The sequence below is a fragment of the Micropterus dolomieu genome, linkage group LG23, assembly GCF_021292245.1.
Source record: "Micropterus dolomieu isolate WLL.071019.BEF.003 ecotype Adirondacks linkage group LG23, ASM2129224v1, whole genome shotgun sequence".
Taxonomy (NCBI): Eukaryota; Metazoa; Chordata; class Actinopteri; order Centrarchiformes; family Centrarchidae; genus Micropterus; species Micropterus dolomieu.
The window spans coordinates 12,390,697-12,408,447 of NC_060172.1; the positions used below are offsets into that span (position 1 = coordinate 12,390,697).

Genomic DNA, 17,751 nt, shown 5'->3' on the forward strand with positions numbered 1-17,751 from the left:
ACATTTTATTTTTCAGCAGTGATTTGTAACCATTGTCGTCCTGTCGATAGGGCCGTCAAATCAGAAAACACGATAGTGTGGACTTTTGTACATTCCTTAGTCAATATTTTGAACATTCCTGCACAAACTAGACAGCTGAAACAGACATAAATGTTTTTGAATTTTAAATGTATATTTCTTGACTTTTGTAGTACTATTTTTTAAAAATGTTTTTTTTATTTTTATCTTAGTGTGCTCATTGTCATGCACCAAAATACCAAAGCAAATTCCTCATATATAAAAACCTACTTGGCAATAAACCTGATAGTGATAATTTGGAGGACTTGGTGCAGGGAAAAAAAGTTTTTATTTGAAAACTTGAAGGATGTCAGATCTTTTTTGTGAAGTTGATTGAATACCTGAATCATACCGTAGCAGGATTGATACGCGAATCACATCTGCAACTATTATTATTTGTTAAGTTACTGACCTGTGTTTTTCTGTACTTCACACAGTTTTGTCTGTTACACACTGATTCCAGGTTTCCAGGTCAATTAGTTCACCTACCACATCCTTGAGAAATTCCCAAACATTATACAAATATAAAAATGTTTACAACACACTTTACAAGTTTTAGACAAACTAATTGATTTCTTGTCCTAAAGAAAATCTGTTATTTGACCTACAAGACTCTTACAGAAATGTATCTGTGCTGTTGCATGTTTTTTTGTCATTCTCACTTAAATTTGGTCAAATTTCTATCTCTATCAACATTTGGATTTTCAGAAATTCTTGCGTTTTGAAATTATTGAAACAAAAATCACTGCCTCAGCAAGCTTCAGTGCAGCCAATTAAAAAAAACTGAAATAACAGTACTTTTTGTAATCAGATTGGCATTTAGACTTAGACGCAACCGTTGAACATTAACCTTAATGTCAATAAGTAAGCAGCCAGATCCCTGTGACTTTAGCTCAAGTATGAGTCAAAACAATATTGAGCTTGTTCAATGATGTCCAGAAATAACTTGTCTGCATTTTTTATATAACACCTTTCACAGAAAGAAATAAAATAAAATCAAATAGGGTTAAATCAATAAAATAAAAATAACATACCAGATAAAAAATACACCAAGAACAGACATTTTTAATGTTGAAACATTAAAAACAACTTGCCACCTGGATGCCTGTCTGAAAAGACAGTTTTTTAGTTGCTTTTGAAAGTCCACAGAGTCCAAAGACCTCAGGCTTATTGGGAGACTATTCCAAAGCTTGGGGGGCTTCCAACTGGAAAGTACGATCTCCCTGTGTCTTAAAATGTGTCAAAGATACACAAAAGAGGAAGCTGGATATAGTTAAAAACCTTTAAAAATAGAGAAGGTAGTATCAGTGTACACAAACAGTTTGTGAGAATGAGGAATTGGAAAATGTGTTAATGTAAGTGAGTCTATGTCCGTTGTGTAGCAAAATCAGAAATACTTAGTCTCACATAACCCTCTGAAGCTTGGAGGTGCTGCAGGTAGAAGGATTTTGTTGCCGGGCTAGATATTTAAACATTTCCAGTTTTTATTATCCTAAGCTAAACTTCATATTTAAAGGACAAAAATGAGAGTGTCATCAATCTTTTCATCTTGTCTTGGCAAGAAAAGCAAATAAATGTAATTCCCAAAATGTCAAATTATTTCTTTCATGGTCAAGGCCAGAATATTTTATAATTTTGTTCAGTGTACTTGAAGTAATTAATGCAGAAAAATCTCCCCTGTGACTGTTATATGATAATATATTTTGTCATTTTAATTATTATATGAATGTAAAAGCACAATTTTACTGTTGTAGTTGATTGAGGTGGAGCTAATTTTAACTATTTTGTATTAGACTGCAATTATGAATAATTATTTTCATTGTGGATAGATCTGCTGATTATTTTATTGATTAATTGTTTGTTTAGTTTGTAAAAAAAAAAAAAATGGAAATAGTGACAAATGGCATTACAATTACCCCAAAATGACACCTTCACAATAACTTAAACAACAACAAAAACCCCTCAAAATGATTAAAAGCAAACTTAAATTATTTATAGAAAAAACAGCAATCCCTCTTATTAGATATTGTTGGTTTAATGAACTATATTCGCACTCGGTCACATGACCCTCGCCTTACATGGCTGTTGCTGCATGACGACATGCACCAATCCTTAAAAAATTAGCCCCCGATGCGGAAGTACATAGACTTCTGACTTTAACCAGCATTTCCATGACACAACTATTGAATCCGTTTCCAACCGTTTTCCCGAACAACAATTCTGTTCCCACTTTTTTAAGATCACAAATTGAATAAAATATGTATATCAGCGGTATTTATGTCATCACCAGACTTCCGTGTTAGAAACGTCATTGTCTTGACCCTCCGCACCTGGTCGTCTCTCAAAACAGGAACCTGGAGGAGGTCTGCTCCTCGGCTCCTTCCTGCTTGTGATCGGTGAAAACATTACAGGTGAGTATCGAAGCAGCGTAGTGGGGACATGGTGTTAAAGAAACACATAAAGGATAAGACTGTGCGTATACTTGTCTTGGCTAACTTAACGTTAACTCCCGTGTTATAGCTGAGTAAAATAGTGCAACATTTTTTAGCTAACAGACCTAAAGACGGGCGACAAATTACAGGAAAAACCTGCTGAAATGAGTGAAGACACATAACGTTAATGAGTTAACGGTTTGATGGTCAGATGCCTCCGTACAGCGCAGGAGCGCTCACTCAATGGTTTATAAAGTATTATAATGATGTGAACGACAGTCTCCAGATCTCAACTAAAATGAACACAAATGGGAGATTTTTTTGGCGTCAAACTAGTTCTCCTTATCACTATCAATCAAAACACAACCTGAGGGAGGGAGTATCTCCTGTAAGATTCACCTGCAGATTCAGAGGCTTGACAAGGAGCTGATCAGGAGGCTTCAGATGGAATAACACCTTAATAGCAACACACCTTTCAGTTGTCACCACCCAGTGCCGGGCCACACCTACCAAGTTATCTGTGTAGCATTTACTATTGATATTACTTGGCAGTTACTGTGGTAATTAGATTTTTTTGCACATTTGATAACCACTAAGGTAGCTTCTGTCTTTTAACGGGTGTCCCTTAAACCTGCAAACACATAGTGAACTATACTAACACCGACATACTGTAAAACTCAAATTATTTGCTTATTCACTGAACTCACCCTGCCTTTATTTGGGACAGTAGTCTATATCGGGCCTTTAATTTCTTTATATTGGCGCTAAATCTGAATGACTAATACGTTGGTGTAAACTGAACTGATGTGTAGCATGTCCATCCAAAAAAGGTGAAAATCAAGGGCAACTGGACTTAGTTGAAGATACTTGATGGCATTTCATCCCTCATCCAAGATACTTCTTTAGTTCTATATATCTAGCATGTCCATATTGACAAAGGTTTAAATAGTTATATTTCTATCTATGGTCTAAGCAGCGTAGAACTAGTTAAAGCACGTGACCTGGTGGGTTTCGGGAGGTTTTATACATCCAAAGATCTTACATAAAAACCAGACCAGGTGTCTAATTGGGACCTGCATTTATTTGTGGAATTGTGGAGCCACACCAGGCCAGTAAAAGGGACAGGCGTCTAATTGGGACTAGGCTTTTAACTGAAGTTTTATGGTATTATCACCTTTTAAGTTGTTATGATGAACTTGTTAGCAAATTTAGCAGTTGCTAATTTACACATCAAGCAATTACAAAGCAGTATAACATTCAATTCATTTGGAGTCTTGTTTTCAGGCCACTTCAAAGTTCAATGTTCACTATATTCTAGCTCTGTTTTTGGTCTTTACTGATTCCTGAGGGAACTATCTGGCTATTTAGCCGCATAATTCTCCACTATGTTCACCAGCTAGTCACTAACTGTGACTGTATTCTGTTTAGTACTGAGTAGGTAGTGTACAGTGGGTTTTTAGAGCTTTTTCATTGAAAACATCTGCCGAAAACAACAATATGAGAGTGGAGAGAGTGAACCAAAACAGTTATGAGCTGAAACTCACTATATAGCTGTGTAAAGTCAAGTCTGCAAAAAGTATGGAGTGCCCCTTTAACTACTAGCCTATAAAGCTGCTATGACTAACATGTTTGCAAACAGTTGCCTAGTTTCATTTCCAGCAGACATTACTTGAAGGACTGACTGTATGTCTGATCGACATGATATGAAAGAGGCTATTTTTGACAAAGTGTGAGATTTGTGTATTAGAGAGAGTGCGTATAAAACTACAAATATATAATCATAAATACACCATGCAGGCAGCTGTGTGGAGATGAGTACAGAGGCGCATACAAATACATTAATAAATTAGATGATGATTCATTCTAGGTCGTCCAGCATCATGAGTCAGCGGACAGAGCGACGGGGGATACATGTCGACCAATCAGACCTGCTGTGCAAAAAGGGATGCGGTTACTATGGCAACGCAGCATGGCAGGGCCTTTGCTCCAAGTGCTGGAGGGAGGAATACCAGCGGGTACGGCAGAAACAGATCCAGGACGACTGGGCCTTGGCAGAAAAGTAAGACCGTCTGCTGCATCAGTGTATTGCAGTACAATGTATTATTTGGACAACACAAAACAATGGAGCTTGTCATGTTATTCCTGATCATTATAATCTTCCACTGATTATTGGCATCTGCTCTGTTAAATGTTCTTGGCTCCAGGTTGCAGCGAGAGGAGGAAGCAGCATATGCCAATAGCCAAGGAGCGCAGTCCCAGTCCCAGTCCCAGTCCCAGTCCCAGTCCCAGTCCACAGCACCACAGCCACACCCGGGGCACGCCTCGCTAGGTCCCTTCTCCAAGTTTGAGGAGAAGAAGACCAATGAGAAGACACGCAAAGTGACCACTGTTAAGAAGTTCTTCAGCCCTTCATCTCGGACTGCTCCCAAGAAAGGTGTGACATTAAGAGCAACATTTAACCTAGGCTCATAACTCAAGACTGACTGGTTTGTCGCCAAGCTCACAGCCTCATGCTTTGCTCGTGTGGCTGGTCTGACATATTTCAAGGTTTGCTTGGGGTTAGTGTTTGTATTTGTACCCTCTGACTTAAGCTGTGCTCTAACCTTCCCCTCTTTCTAATTATAAGTAACAATCATCACGCAGAACAGATCATAAAACTCGGCACAACAAACTTTGATGAATTAATCTTCAACATTTATATGTATTCACTAACTAACTTTGTGAATAAATATAAATATTAGTGAGACGGACAGAGATAGAGAGACATAACGGAGAGATCTATATTTTACATAAAGTACATCTCTCCCTTCTGAGACTGACTTGTGAACACAGTTTTGCAAATGCATGCTCTCAATAGGGTTTTTGTCACAGAAGACAAATCACAGTAGGAAAAGCAATTAATGGCTGACTTGTGCATGCCGGCTCACTGTCATCGCCTACTGGCACATGTTGAACAGAACAGAACCATAGTTAATATTATTAGTAACACCTGTGCTTTTCCTCTTATGACAAGTCTAAATGTGTGCTCTATGTAAAAGAATATTATTGTTTCTTTAAATATCTCATCTTTTATCTGGCTTGCAGTGGACACAGCTATTCCTTAGCACAATTTACAGAATGGCATCTTATTGTTACTAATTTGTTCTACTGTTATGGTCAGAAATACTCAAAAGATTCATGACTCTCACTGTATTTTTTGAGGTAGTTGAGAAGACTGATATGAATCTAGTGTGTTTGTTAAGTGCGAAGCAGGAGCTGGGAAGCGATTCATCTATTTAGCTTAGGTTTGTGGTACTCCAGATTAGGCTCTATTTTATTTTCCATATATATGCTTCCTTTTGAGCCTATTTGAAATAGGGCTGGGCGATATGGCTGAAAATGTTTTTATCACGATAAAAACATTTCATATCATTCAATATCGATAATCATCACTATATATGTCAAATCATTATTTCTTTCAAGTTTAAAGGCTGATTTTTGCTCCTGAGTGAAAATTTAAGAAACCAGATGGTTAATTATGTGGTTCAACGTTTCTTTACGCTCAGAATGTGACAAACACTTGATGCCAAACAGTGGATCACTTAACAAATCTGAGGTAGAACATTCAAAACTATTGTGACAAAATCTTTTTCAACAAATATGATTACAAAAATTTTTTTCAGTCCCTTTTCCTAAACCAAATAAATATTTTAATAGAAAAATGAAGTGCTAATTCGTTTGTTATTCAAATTAATTAAACCAAATATTTATTCACGATATATTGAACATTTATTATATTGTTATTGAGGAAAATTATATTGCGATAATTATCATTATTGTTTTATTGCCCAGCCCTAATTTGAAAATATATCTCTACCATTGTTATGCTGACACCCAGCTGTATGCCCCGCTAAACCTTGTAATCCATGCATCCATGCAGTGTTAACTTCCTTTTATCCCACCTTTTTTGCAACCAAAAAGCTTCATTCAGCTAAACCAGAATACAACTGAGCTCCTAATCTTCGGCCAATCAGATAACTCCGCATCCACAGTCAATGCCCTCGGGCCTCCCTCTTCAAATGTAAAGTCCCATGCAAAAAAATCTCTGTGTAATCTTTAATTCTGGTTTAAAATGTGATAAACAAATGAACTCAGTTATCGGCACTAGCTTCTACCATCTTAGATCACCCAGTAAAATTAAAATCATTCCTGTCTGTTAAAGATTTGAAGGCTATAGTTCACGATTTTATTTCCCCTCGCCTCCACGGCTGCATTTCTCTCTATGTAGGAATCAGTCAGCCCCATCTAGCCTGCAGCTGGTTTAAAACGAAGGAGCAAGACTCTTCACCGGTACCAGGAAGAGAGACTATATCTCACCAGTACAGGCCTCTACAGTACAAAATTGATTTTAAAATCATTATTTATTTTTAAATAACTGCATGGACTCGCACCAGATTACATTTCTGACCTGCTCCTCCCCTATTTCACCGACGACCCCCTCAGATCCTTCAGATAAACTTGACTTGCATAGAGACCAGAAGCAGGGGGAACAGCTAACCATGACTTTCATAAATAAAAAAATACACCCACAACACCTGTAAAGCTCACTATTTAACACGTCAAGTCTGTCTGAATCAGCCTGCAGGCTTTGCTCCATGTAGACACAGATTTTGGAGAAGGGAAAGCAAAAGTTAAACTTTTCTAAATGGGGTTCTTCCTCATCAGAAATCCAAGACGGCAAGACAACCAGTCCGTCCATCAGCCGCCATGCCAGCTTCGATACGGACCAAGTGTCCAAGGACTTTGTGGATTTCTTGAAAAACCTCCAGAAGCCCGGACGGGAGATCCATAAGCAGTGCAGAGCCTTCCTTGTGAACATGTCAAGCAAGAAGGTCTGATTTGATATCTAGTGGCCTAATAATAGTCTTTATAATAAAAGTTCAACTGTTAAATGTTTTCATTACCTGATCAACAACTTCTTGTCTTGTCAGGACCTGAGTGCTGAGGAGCTGTCAGAGTGTGTTCAGGATTTCTACCAGAACCTGTCTGACCGCTTGATGAGCCATTATAAAGGTTGGTTCAGAGATCTCACTGTCAATCAGTAGCGTTCAACAACTATTTCTATTAAAAAGTTCTCAATAACGCTTCAGTGTGTAGCGACCACTAGGTGGCAGCACAAGCAGGATTTTCCACCTAGGTATTTAAGGTACAGTGTGGAAGAACTGAAAATAGGGGGCAGCATATCACAAATCATTCATAACTGTCTTTATCTCAGTTAGCCATGCAGCTACCTTAAATGGACCAGAACTGGAGGCGCTCTTGCACCAGAATATTTTCACATTTAACATTTAAGTTTTTTGTTTTTTTTTTCAAACCAAAGTTCATTATTGTTGGAACAGTGGAAAGATGGTTTTAGTGAGTTTTATTTAGTTGCTGCCAAGTTTGAATAAAGTGTGTTTTACGATGAGTTAAAAAGGCAATTAGTTCGATGAAAGAGAGAAACTCGAAATCAGAAGGTGTACGGTTGTATTTTTCTGTTTGATAAGGAAAGTAGGTGTAAGAATATTTCTTTTCTTGAAATTTTGTGAGTTTATTCTTTTTTTTTATTAGACTAAAAAAGTTTAGAGCTTGTGTAACTCACCACTCGCACACATCTCCCAGCTGAAACTATGTTTCGACACATGAGCTTTATGGTACAAAGTGGTGTTACGAACCAGGACGAATCAGACCTAGCTTGTTAGCATGCTAACTTCAGTAAATATCTGTGCAACACAATACATATACCTCTTTGACTGATGTTGATAATGATAGTTCCTTCTTGAATGTTTTAAACAAAGTTTCTGGCCATATCTTACACTTTGTACCTTAAAATTTGTCTCTCTTTATTGATTCGGCTCTAACTAATGTGGTGCGCTAAATGTTTGTTCACCAGGCTCTTCAGAGTCTGTGGAGCAGGTGATGGACCAAGTGGAAAAGTACATAATGACTCGTTTGTATAAGAGCGTATTCTGCCCAGAAACCTCTGATGATGAGAAGAAGGACTTGGCCACACAGAAGAGGATAAGGTGGGCCTGCTTTTTCATAATAATAATCATACACATTGGGAGTCATTTATAGATGTGGAACAAGACACACACATTCAGATTAGATACAATTACATTTTGTTTTGAGGAGAGTTTGCTTGTTTTAATATTACATTTAGTGGAAGTGTCGGTTTATTTTTGTCACAGGAGTCATGTGCTCTGTTATACAATCCCTTTGAAAGCATCACTGCATAGTGCTCGTGTATAATCTGCAGCAGTCTGAAAACTTCTGTCTGTACACAATACCCATTTTTAGCAGTGTTCTCCCTGTTTTTTCTTACATGTTAATGCACAGTGGCAGCTGCTGACTGCACATGTTTATCATCCAGCGAGGAAGTGACTGTAAAAAATGTGCATGGTTACGTCATAGGCAAAAAAGCTTTAGGCTTACTGTTTGATTGTGATTCTTTGCACTGCAGGGCCTTACACTGGGTGACCATCCAGATGCTCTGTGTGTCTATGGATGAAGAAATCCCTGAAGTCTCTGAGAATGTGGTCAAAGCAATAACAGGTGAGAGTGTGTTCTTGAACCTGAAGTCTAAATTAAATTCCATGTGTTCATCTGCCACAGCATACATATCTGCTCTGTAAACCACATAATGTTCTCTATTGAGAAAACAAAAATCAGAAACCTAAAGGGAGAATTTTAAACTTTCTGGTTTCATGATGGCACCCCCTAACACTGTTTGTGTTCATTCCATCTATGTAGATTGAGAACTTGTTTCCAAACAGCCAGTCGTTTGAAACCACATTTGCATGTGGTCAGTGTGAGACAGACGGTCGCACTGAGCAGCCTGCTACACAACACAAGAGCCACAGACTCTAAACAACAACCCACATTAGTTTCCTGCTGAAGTCTCCTTATCTAATTAAAACATGACCGCATGTCTTGTCCTACACCTTAGCTTGTTGAACGAGCCTACTAACAAATGAGATAGCTAATTAGCTGTTCAGCTGCAGCACATTAAACAGTATGTAAACATACCTGTAAATGTCACTTTGGTTATGTTAGATGCTGGTGTGGTTCTTACTTTTTAATACCACTAACAACAGGCTGTCTGCCCGTGACATGTACAGTAGGCTACAGTGCATCTTTGTTTACGTTGTCTGTCGTTCCCTACGCTGTAACACAGATCAGTCAATCAGTCACAGACACAGAAAACCATTAAATGTTTACATCTGAGCTGCTGGAAACAGTGAATTTTTGGCACTTTTGCTAACAAAAAAGACTTAAACAATGAGGTAAATATTGTGTCAGTCAATCACCTCTAGTAGTGATAAAACATTTTTTTTGAGATATGGGTGAACTGACCGTTTTTACAGGATTTTAGCGATGATACGATAGTCTATCCTTGACTTGTATCTTTGTCTGTTCCAGATGTTATTGAGATGGACTCAAAGAGGGTTCCCCGGGACAAATTGGGGTGCATCACACGCTGCAGTAAACAAATCTTCAGTGCCATTAGGATCACGAAGAATGAGCCGGCCTCAGCTGATGACTTTCTCCCCGCTCTCATTTACATTGTGCTGAAGGCTAACCCTCCACGACTCCAGTCCAACATCCAGTACATCACCCGCTTCTGTAACCCCAGCAGACTGATGACCGGAGAGGACGGATACTACTTCACCAACCTGGTCTGTTTTTTTTCTGTCTTTTCTGACTTCAATCCTTCTCAGAGTCAGTTTGAGCTGTAGGCCTCTAGTTTCAAAGTGCGACTTTACGTGTGAAGCCGGTGGCTAAGGTAGAGGCCGAAAAAGTGGAGCTAATTAGAGACTCACTATTTTCCACTGAAGTTACTCAGAATCAGCTCTTATTGCCAGGTATGCTTGCACATACGAGGAATTTGACTCTGGATTGTACATTGGTTACAATATGCTTACTCATACAATAATACAATAATAAAATCAGACACAGGCTACAGTATAGAGAACACATATATACACATTATCAACAAAAACAATATAGACAGATTGAGACAATAGTGCAATGAGCAGAGTGCAAAGGATGCTGGAATAAACAAGTATAATGTGCAGGTGTTATGTACTTGAGGTAGGTGGATTTGGTGTACAGTATTTATAATATGACAATATGAACAGTATGAACAGCTCTGTCGCAGGTTATTTCACATGTAACCTTCACATACTTCACAGTCAGATCTGATCAAATCACACACATACAGTCCTAATGAAGCTGAGGAGCTGAGTGTTAAAATCTTAATAAATAATATCTGAAGATGTTTTCTTAATCTTTGTTACTTATTTAGGCACAAATATAATATGTCAGAATGCTCAATGTTTTCATGGACTTTAAAATAAGGAAATGTGTCTTCCAGGGGAAACTCCGGGAAGTTTAATTTTTCTGCAAATATTAAAATATTATACAAACAAGTCACATTAATAATTAGTGAGCTGTAGAAGTGCTGGTGCTAGCTGTTTCCCTGTTTCCTGTTTTTATGCTAAGCTAAGCTAACCAGCTGCTGGCGTAAGCCTTATTTTAATTATTGGACATGATATGAGATCCTCAATAACTCGCAAATCAGCATATTTCCCTAAAATATCAAACTATTCCTTTAATATTAAGGCCATCTGGCTCCGTAAGACTGAGGATGATGTACATTTGCTGTCAGAATCTCAGCCATCATTTTCAGCTGCTATTTCTCCTGTTTTTTTAGTGCTGTGCGGTGGCTTTTATCGAAAAGCTGGACGCTCAATCTCTCAACCTTTCCCCAGAGGATTTTGAGCGCTACATGTCAGGCCAAGCCTCACCACGATTCAACAGCTCTGAGGGTGACTGGCCAGACACCGGTTCTGCACTTGGCGTATCTGCCACCAACCCTGTCCTGGCTCAGATCAACCACAATCTGGAGCTGCTGTCGGGCCTCAGCAGCCGGCAGGAGACGCTGATGAAGTCTGCGCAGAGCCTGCAGGCCGACCTCCTCTCCTGGCCCGAGGGTGTTCAGCGGGAGGTGCATGACATCCTGGAGAAATACCCTTTAGAGATTCTGCCTCGCACAGTTTCTGCTATTGATGCCAACAACGTGGACAATGACAACCTGCCACCACCCCTCACGCCCCAGGTATTCGCTGGGTAGTGAATTCTACAAAGGGAGGAAAAACATTTTACATAAAGCAAAGGTACTCCTGCTACGAAAGCCCTAAGCGGCCATCAATTCAAATATTTATTTTAGTCCGTTTTCCCGTGACGACGGGATAATTATCTCGTGATCTCAAGATAACGAACCATAGCTGAATACAGGGGTCGGCAGGTGCATTTCTTTATGATAATTTCGTGGGAAATATGTTGAATCAGTAGTTAGCTCAGTTGGTAGAGCGCAGGCCTCGCATCCTGAGGCTCTCTGCAAAGTTTTTTATTCTTCTTTTGTGTGTTTTTTAGTCATTCTCTTCAACAAAGTTTTTATGAAGAGATTCAGGGGAATCCAGTCACTCATTTCCAAACGGCTATTTCAGAACCTTTGAAAGGAAATGTGTACTTTACATTTACATTTACTCATTTGGCAGACGCTTTTATCCAAAGCGACTTACATTTGAGGAACAACATACAAGCATCAACAGAGCATCAACTACAGATCAACTGACAATACATACTAGTAAGAGCAGCAATAAATACTAGTAAGAGCTCACCGTAGGGAAGGAAGTAAGACTTTACAAAAAGTTCAATCAAAACAAAAAAGTGCAATCAATACAAGATCATTGTAGGGGATAGAAGAAGAAGAGCACAGGAAGTGCATGTTAGAGATTAGGAGTTAGAGGTATTATAAGAGGAAGTGTTCTCGGAAGAGAGGAGTTTTCAAGAGCTTCTTGAAGTTAGAGAGGGACGCCCCTGCTCTGATGGTGTGTGGTAGCTCGTTCCACCATCGTGGTGTCACAGATGAGAATAGCCGGGACTGGGATTGCTTTGTGTGAAGGGATGGCAGAGCCAGGCGGCGTTCATTGGAGGAGCGTAGCGGGCGAGAAGGAACGTAAGTTTGTATTATGGAGCTTAGGTAGATGGGTGCAGACCCAGTGGTCACTCTGTATGCAAGCATTAGTGACTTGAATTTGATTCTGGAGGCCACGGGGAGCCAGTGGAGGTCATTGTGTAATGGAGTGACATGAGTCCTTTTGGGCTGAAATCACCTCAAAATTACCATTAAGAAACGTTTAACCCGTGTTAAACTACTGTTTCGTTATCTCAAGATCACAAGAAAATTATCCCGTTATCACGTGAAAACAACAGTCGTTATCTCGAAATCACGAGATAATTATCCTGTTATCACGGGAAAACGGACTAAAACAAATAAACATATGAATCAATGGCCGCTTAGGGCTTCTGTATCCTGCTTTGAAGCTCATTGCATGTGTTTTGAGTTTGATTGTAACATCCCACATTTACTAATCTCCTAAATAGTTTTGAGCCTCACTTCTTCTGCACCTTAAACACCCGGTTACACCACTGCTTATAACTGCAAAATCAGGTTTCAATCAAATCGCAGAGATCGGTAGATTCGCTCGCAGGGGCAAAACAAATCTGCACAAATCTTTCATGTCAATTTCGACTTTCCCATCCAAAGTCACAACACTGACCAATAGCAAGGGGCTGGACGGTGGTGGTGCTGACGTTCAAGAGAACAAAGAGCCGGAGAGTCTGAAGTGGAGAAAGCCAAGACAAGGCAGCTTTATTTAAATAGCACATTTTAAACTCATTTATTTCAAAGCGCTTTACATAGGCAAAGAAAAGCATTACAGTGACAATAAACAAAAAGCTAATGTAGCGTATTAGTTGTGTTGCACCATTTAATTTTATTAAACCTCTGTTAGAGTTTAAACTCAGGAGTTGATAGTACAGATGTGGCTATTGAATAAACTGTGACAACAGTTGGCAAGCTAGCTACCACTGAGAGCTTATTTTTCCTGTCTGTTTGTCTTTCCGGTAACTCACAATGAACAATCCTGAGAACAAACTGGCAGGAGGTAGTATATGGCACAGTTCAGAGAAAACTGACATTAGCATCTTTCCGGCCTGCTAGCATGTTAGCTGCCATACTCACCAGCAACGGTAGTTCAACTATGATGAGAAGAGTCTATTCTTTATATATAGTCTCTATATAGCATATATCTCTCTTGTAGTGTGTTGTGTGTGAAAGAAATACTTTGCTAAATTATCTAAAAAAATACTACTCACTAGACGTTAAAGTGCAGGTGATGTTAGCCTGTTGGAGAAGCTAACATTTATGTTAGCCTTAAAAAACCACGTTAAACAGATTCTAATATATTATACCCTCTGGAATAAAACTGAAAACTTGAATAACTACTGTATGGTTACTTACTAACACATTTAACACAGCACATTAGCATTAAGTTGGACCTTACTCTGTTTTTCACCACACCTTGCTAACGTTAGAGTAGACAAACTATATTAATCCCTCTAGGGGAAATTCAATTGAATTGCTAATGGTTGGTACAAACGTCTTTATAAATGACTTGAGATGAAGTTTTATCTTCCCTATTACTGGTTTTCTTGTATTTTTATTTTACTCGAGGAGCCACCAAGGCTTCTGGTGTGACCAGGCCTTTATGGTTTTCAAATCCCCTATAATAAATCTTATCACAGTTACTATCAATGTTTTAAGCTGATGATACACGTGGCAACTTTTTGAGCAATGTTGCTGGGTAGTCTTGCTGGAGGCAAGTCCGACTATCCAACGAAGGTTAAAGTCAAGGGCTACTGGACTTGGTTGAAGATACAGTTCTGACTGCCAGTCAGTCAGAACTGAAGAAGTCCTTTGGATGAGGGACGAAACATCTTCCAGTATCTTCAACCAAGTCCAGTTGCCCTTGACTTTAACCTTCGTTGGATAACTATGACCTGGATGACTGAGAATCTTCATAGACAAGTCCGACTATGTTTTGAATGGATAGCGGTGGTGCGGGGCAGGTGGTGGAATGGTGGGGGAAGGGGATTACGGTAGTAATCTTTACTAATTACCACTGATGGCAACGTTGCCCAGCACGATTGCTCTTAAAGTTGCTCCGTGTATCATAAGCTTTAGTAACCACAGGTTCTGGTTTGTCTGATACCGTTCAAAGAAAAAACAGGTTTTACAGCAAGTATAAACTTCTGTATGTTCGTGATGTGCCTGTGTTTCTTTTTGAGGTTTCTTGTTAATATTGCAATATAATCCCATTTCTCGCTGTGTTTAATATCATGTGCTGAGCTGTTTATCTGTTTGATGAACTGAAATCCAGCTGTAACAAATTTATAGAAAACACAGAACCACTCTGGAACAAGAATACTTATAATAACGTATTTTAAATATTCATTTATTTTGTCATTTTGTGATGTACTGTATAATATTGGGTGGAAAAACAAGGTGTTGTTGTTTGATTGCCTGTTGAAACACTGCTGCCCGACTACTGATTTTGTTTTTGTGTTGATTCACGACTTGAGAATCTTTTTACTATTACCAAATTAAATGACAGCACTTTAAATTCAATGACTAGAAAAAGGGACAAGTGGACATAAAGTATAAAAGCCTGTTTGATTACTGTAAATTACCGTATTTACTCTCCCGAAGAGAGAATCAGAGCCCTGTTTGGCATGTGCGGTTTTACTAATCTAGACTAAGCTAAAATAAAAAAATCCTGTAAATTAAATAACACATTTTTTAAAATCTAGAATGAAGTTATCTGAAAGACCAGTGCACTCCACGAGTAGAGCAAGTTAAAACCATGATCAACTCTCATATAATGAGATGTTTATTGATGTGATTGGACTCATGACTAGCATGGTGCTATGGCTGCAGACAGCACTTTTTTTTTTATTGCAGTTGCACAGTAGTTAATCAAAAGTTACTTTAAGGCGGTGACATTCTGTACTTTTCTTGTTGTCAGCAAATGTAGATTTGTGACCTGTTTTTAAAAATGTCGGTCTTCAGGAACTAATGGATGGTTGGGTTGAATGCCACAGACAGGATAGGGGAGTCAAAGTATCCATGGAATTTGTTGACAACAAGCAAAATATATAATGTCTGGTAAATATATTCTGAAATGGGAAATAAAAAGCCTCCAAAATCTCCCATTAAATAGATTTCTGAAACTGACTTTAACTGAAATTGAGTGCTTTCATATTTTAAATACTGTTTAATGCCAAATCTTTCAAATTGTCATGAAATAATTTATTTTTTATATATTTTTTCTGTTTTCTGGTATTATTTTGTCGGAAACAGGTTTAAAACTGGGCTAAATCAATGCCAGTTAAAAGTGAGTGTCTTACTAATGGTGGATGCTAATTGTTGGAAAATTATATAAAAGATAACTACTGGTATTTTCATTTGGGTGAAATAAAGAAAACAAGTTTAATGAAATGTAAATAAATGCTGTCTTTTTTTTACACTAGCTGTTGGGAGGTGCTGGTGAGTTAACTGGAGAAATGTTTCATTTATATTGTTTCTCTGATAGCTGTTTCAACCCAGAGAGTAGCAGCGTAGATAGGTGCTCTTCTTCTGTCTCGTTCATTTGTTTGACAGGGGGTCCCAGCTCCAGACCTACAGCAGTGGGTCAGATTATGACATTACAAGGTAAAATAACAAGTAAATAACAAATGCAGGAGCATCTCATCTGGTAGCCTTGGAACTCTTACCTTGCTCCTCTCATGAACTTCTTCTTTATTCAGAGAAGATTTGACTGAATCAAAGCCCAAAGTTTAAACTGACGACTGAAGAATAGGATTCTACTATTCACCTGCACAATGCTGGAATAAGAATATTCACATACCTTATTGATTTCCAAAAAGTTGGAGCTTTGCACAGCAGTCAGCCTCTCTCACCATAACGTTGTAGTTAATTAACCTGCAAACTGTCACTGAAGAAATGCAAAATGAGGGGTGTTAAATTGTCTAGATTGCTTAATTTTCTGTGTTAAATTGTTTCCATCTTCCATTTATCCTTCTTTTACATACTGTATATGAAATTTTACATTTAGTAACTCACTAAAATACAACTTTATATAAGTCTAACAACAACAACATGTACAAAAGCAAGCCTAAATAATACCTGTGTAATAGGTAATGGAAATTAATAGTGGTTATAGAACAGAGTGAAAATTTTAAGTTGTAAAAGTATTTTCATTTTTGGCCATTTTGCACATTTGAGACATTTCCAAACTTCAGCTTTTCTCACTTCTCAGTTTCCTCTGTTAAGTTGTTCCCAGCACCAGATTTTAGTATTAGACTTTAGTCCCTATTGTTTTTAGCTATCAGCCTATTTGTATGAATTTAACTGCAAAAAAATTTAAATGCTTTTTGTATCTGTTAATATCTGATAAATGTATTTGTATTTGTTCACATCCCTGCTCTCCCAGTTATGTCACCATCAGTGTTTAAATTTTACACTAATTCAGCCCACTCTGTGTAAGATGCGAAAACACCAACACCTTATTTTAGCCCCACCTGGTGGTCAAGTTGGGAATGACAAAGGAAAGACTGCTGTTTTCACTGGGAAAGTTTCCTTTTCCCTCAAAAATAAACTTAACTTTACTCAAGGAATGTACTTAAGTGCAATTTTAAGGTTCTTATGCTTAATTATTTTCTTTATTATTTTAGTATTTTCGTTTAAAGTACTCTTTACTTTAAAGTACTTTAAAGCTACTCCACTATGTTTCAGATTACGATTTGGCACTTTAAAATTTATAATAGGCTTAAAAAAAATACATTATCAAAGATTTAACCAGCCAGCATTTTTGGCTTTGGTTAGTTGTGCCTCCTTGTCGTGTTTCAGATGTTTTTGAGCATATTCATATTATGAGCCCTCAGATTTGTCTTGTGACAATGTGGAGGGGCCCGGACCCTAGGTTGGTTAAACTAACTGTTTATAAAAAAGTTTTTTAAAAACTAACACCTACCAGCTACAACAGAAAAATAATGCTTACACATAAAGGCATCAATATTAACACATCAATATTATCTAATAATGTACATACATAAAATGATGTCTTTTACTGCAGAACAGATACTTTTACTTTTGATACTTTAAGTACATTTTGCTGATAATACATCAAGGTAGGATTTTGAGTGAGGACTTTTAATTGTAACCAAAGTACTTCTACCACCCCATGAAAAATCTTCATGTAGACAGAAAAAAATCCTCAACAAGTACATACTGTGCAATTTACTGTTTATTTATTTTTGATACTGTTAGGTGACA

At 38.0% G+C, this 17,751-nt stretch overlaps 1 protein-coding gene across 2 annotated transcripts; it reads left to right on the forward strand.

Annotated features, from left to right (window-relative positions):
• Positions 1-2,339: 2,339 nt before the first annotated feature.
• On the forward strand, positions 2,340-12,128 carry rabgef1 (RAB guanine nucleotide exchange factor (GEF) 1). Of its 2 annotated transcripts, none has more exons than XM_046039962.1 (9): positions 2,340-2,468; positions 4,357-4,548; positions 4,694-4,923; positions 7,194-7,360; positions 7,460-7,541; positions 8,401-8,533; positions 8,971-9,062; positions 9,930-10,186; positions 11,224-12,128. In XM_046039962.1, the coding sequence occupies exons 2-9, from the start codon at positions 4,370-4,372 to the stop codon at positions 11,641-11,643; spliced, it is 1,560 nt and encodes a 519-aa protein (XP_045895918.1). In that variant the 5' UTR covers positions 2,340-2,468; positions 4,357-4,369; the 3' UTR covers positions 11,644-12,128. The 2 variants fall into 2 exon arrangements, with proteins under 2 accessions (XP_045895918.1, XP_045895916.1); XM_046039960.1 differs by lacking the exon at positions 2,340-2,468 and adding an exon at positions 2,474-2,529.
• Positions 12,129-17,751: the final 5,623 nt, after the last annotated feature.

Excerpts from the sequence above, each read along its gene's own strand:
- rabgef1 (XM_046039962.1), top strand. The coding sequence starts at position 4,370 with ATGAGTCAGCGGACAGAGCGACGGGGGATACATGTCGACCAATCAGAC. Across the intron at positions 4,549-4,693 it reads GACTGGGCCTTGGCAGAAAA|GTTGCAGCGAGAGGAGGAAG; the intron begins GTAAGACCGTCT and ends TCTTGGCTCCAG. Across the intron at positions 9,063-9,929 it reads TGTGGTCAAAGCAATAACAG|ATGTTATTGAGATGGACTCA; the intron begins GTGAGAGTGTGT and ends TGTCTGTTCCAG.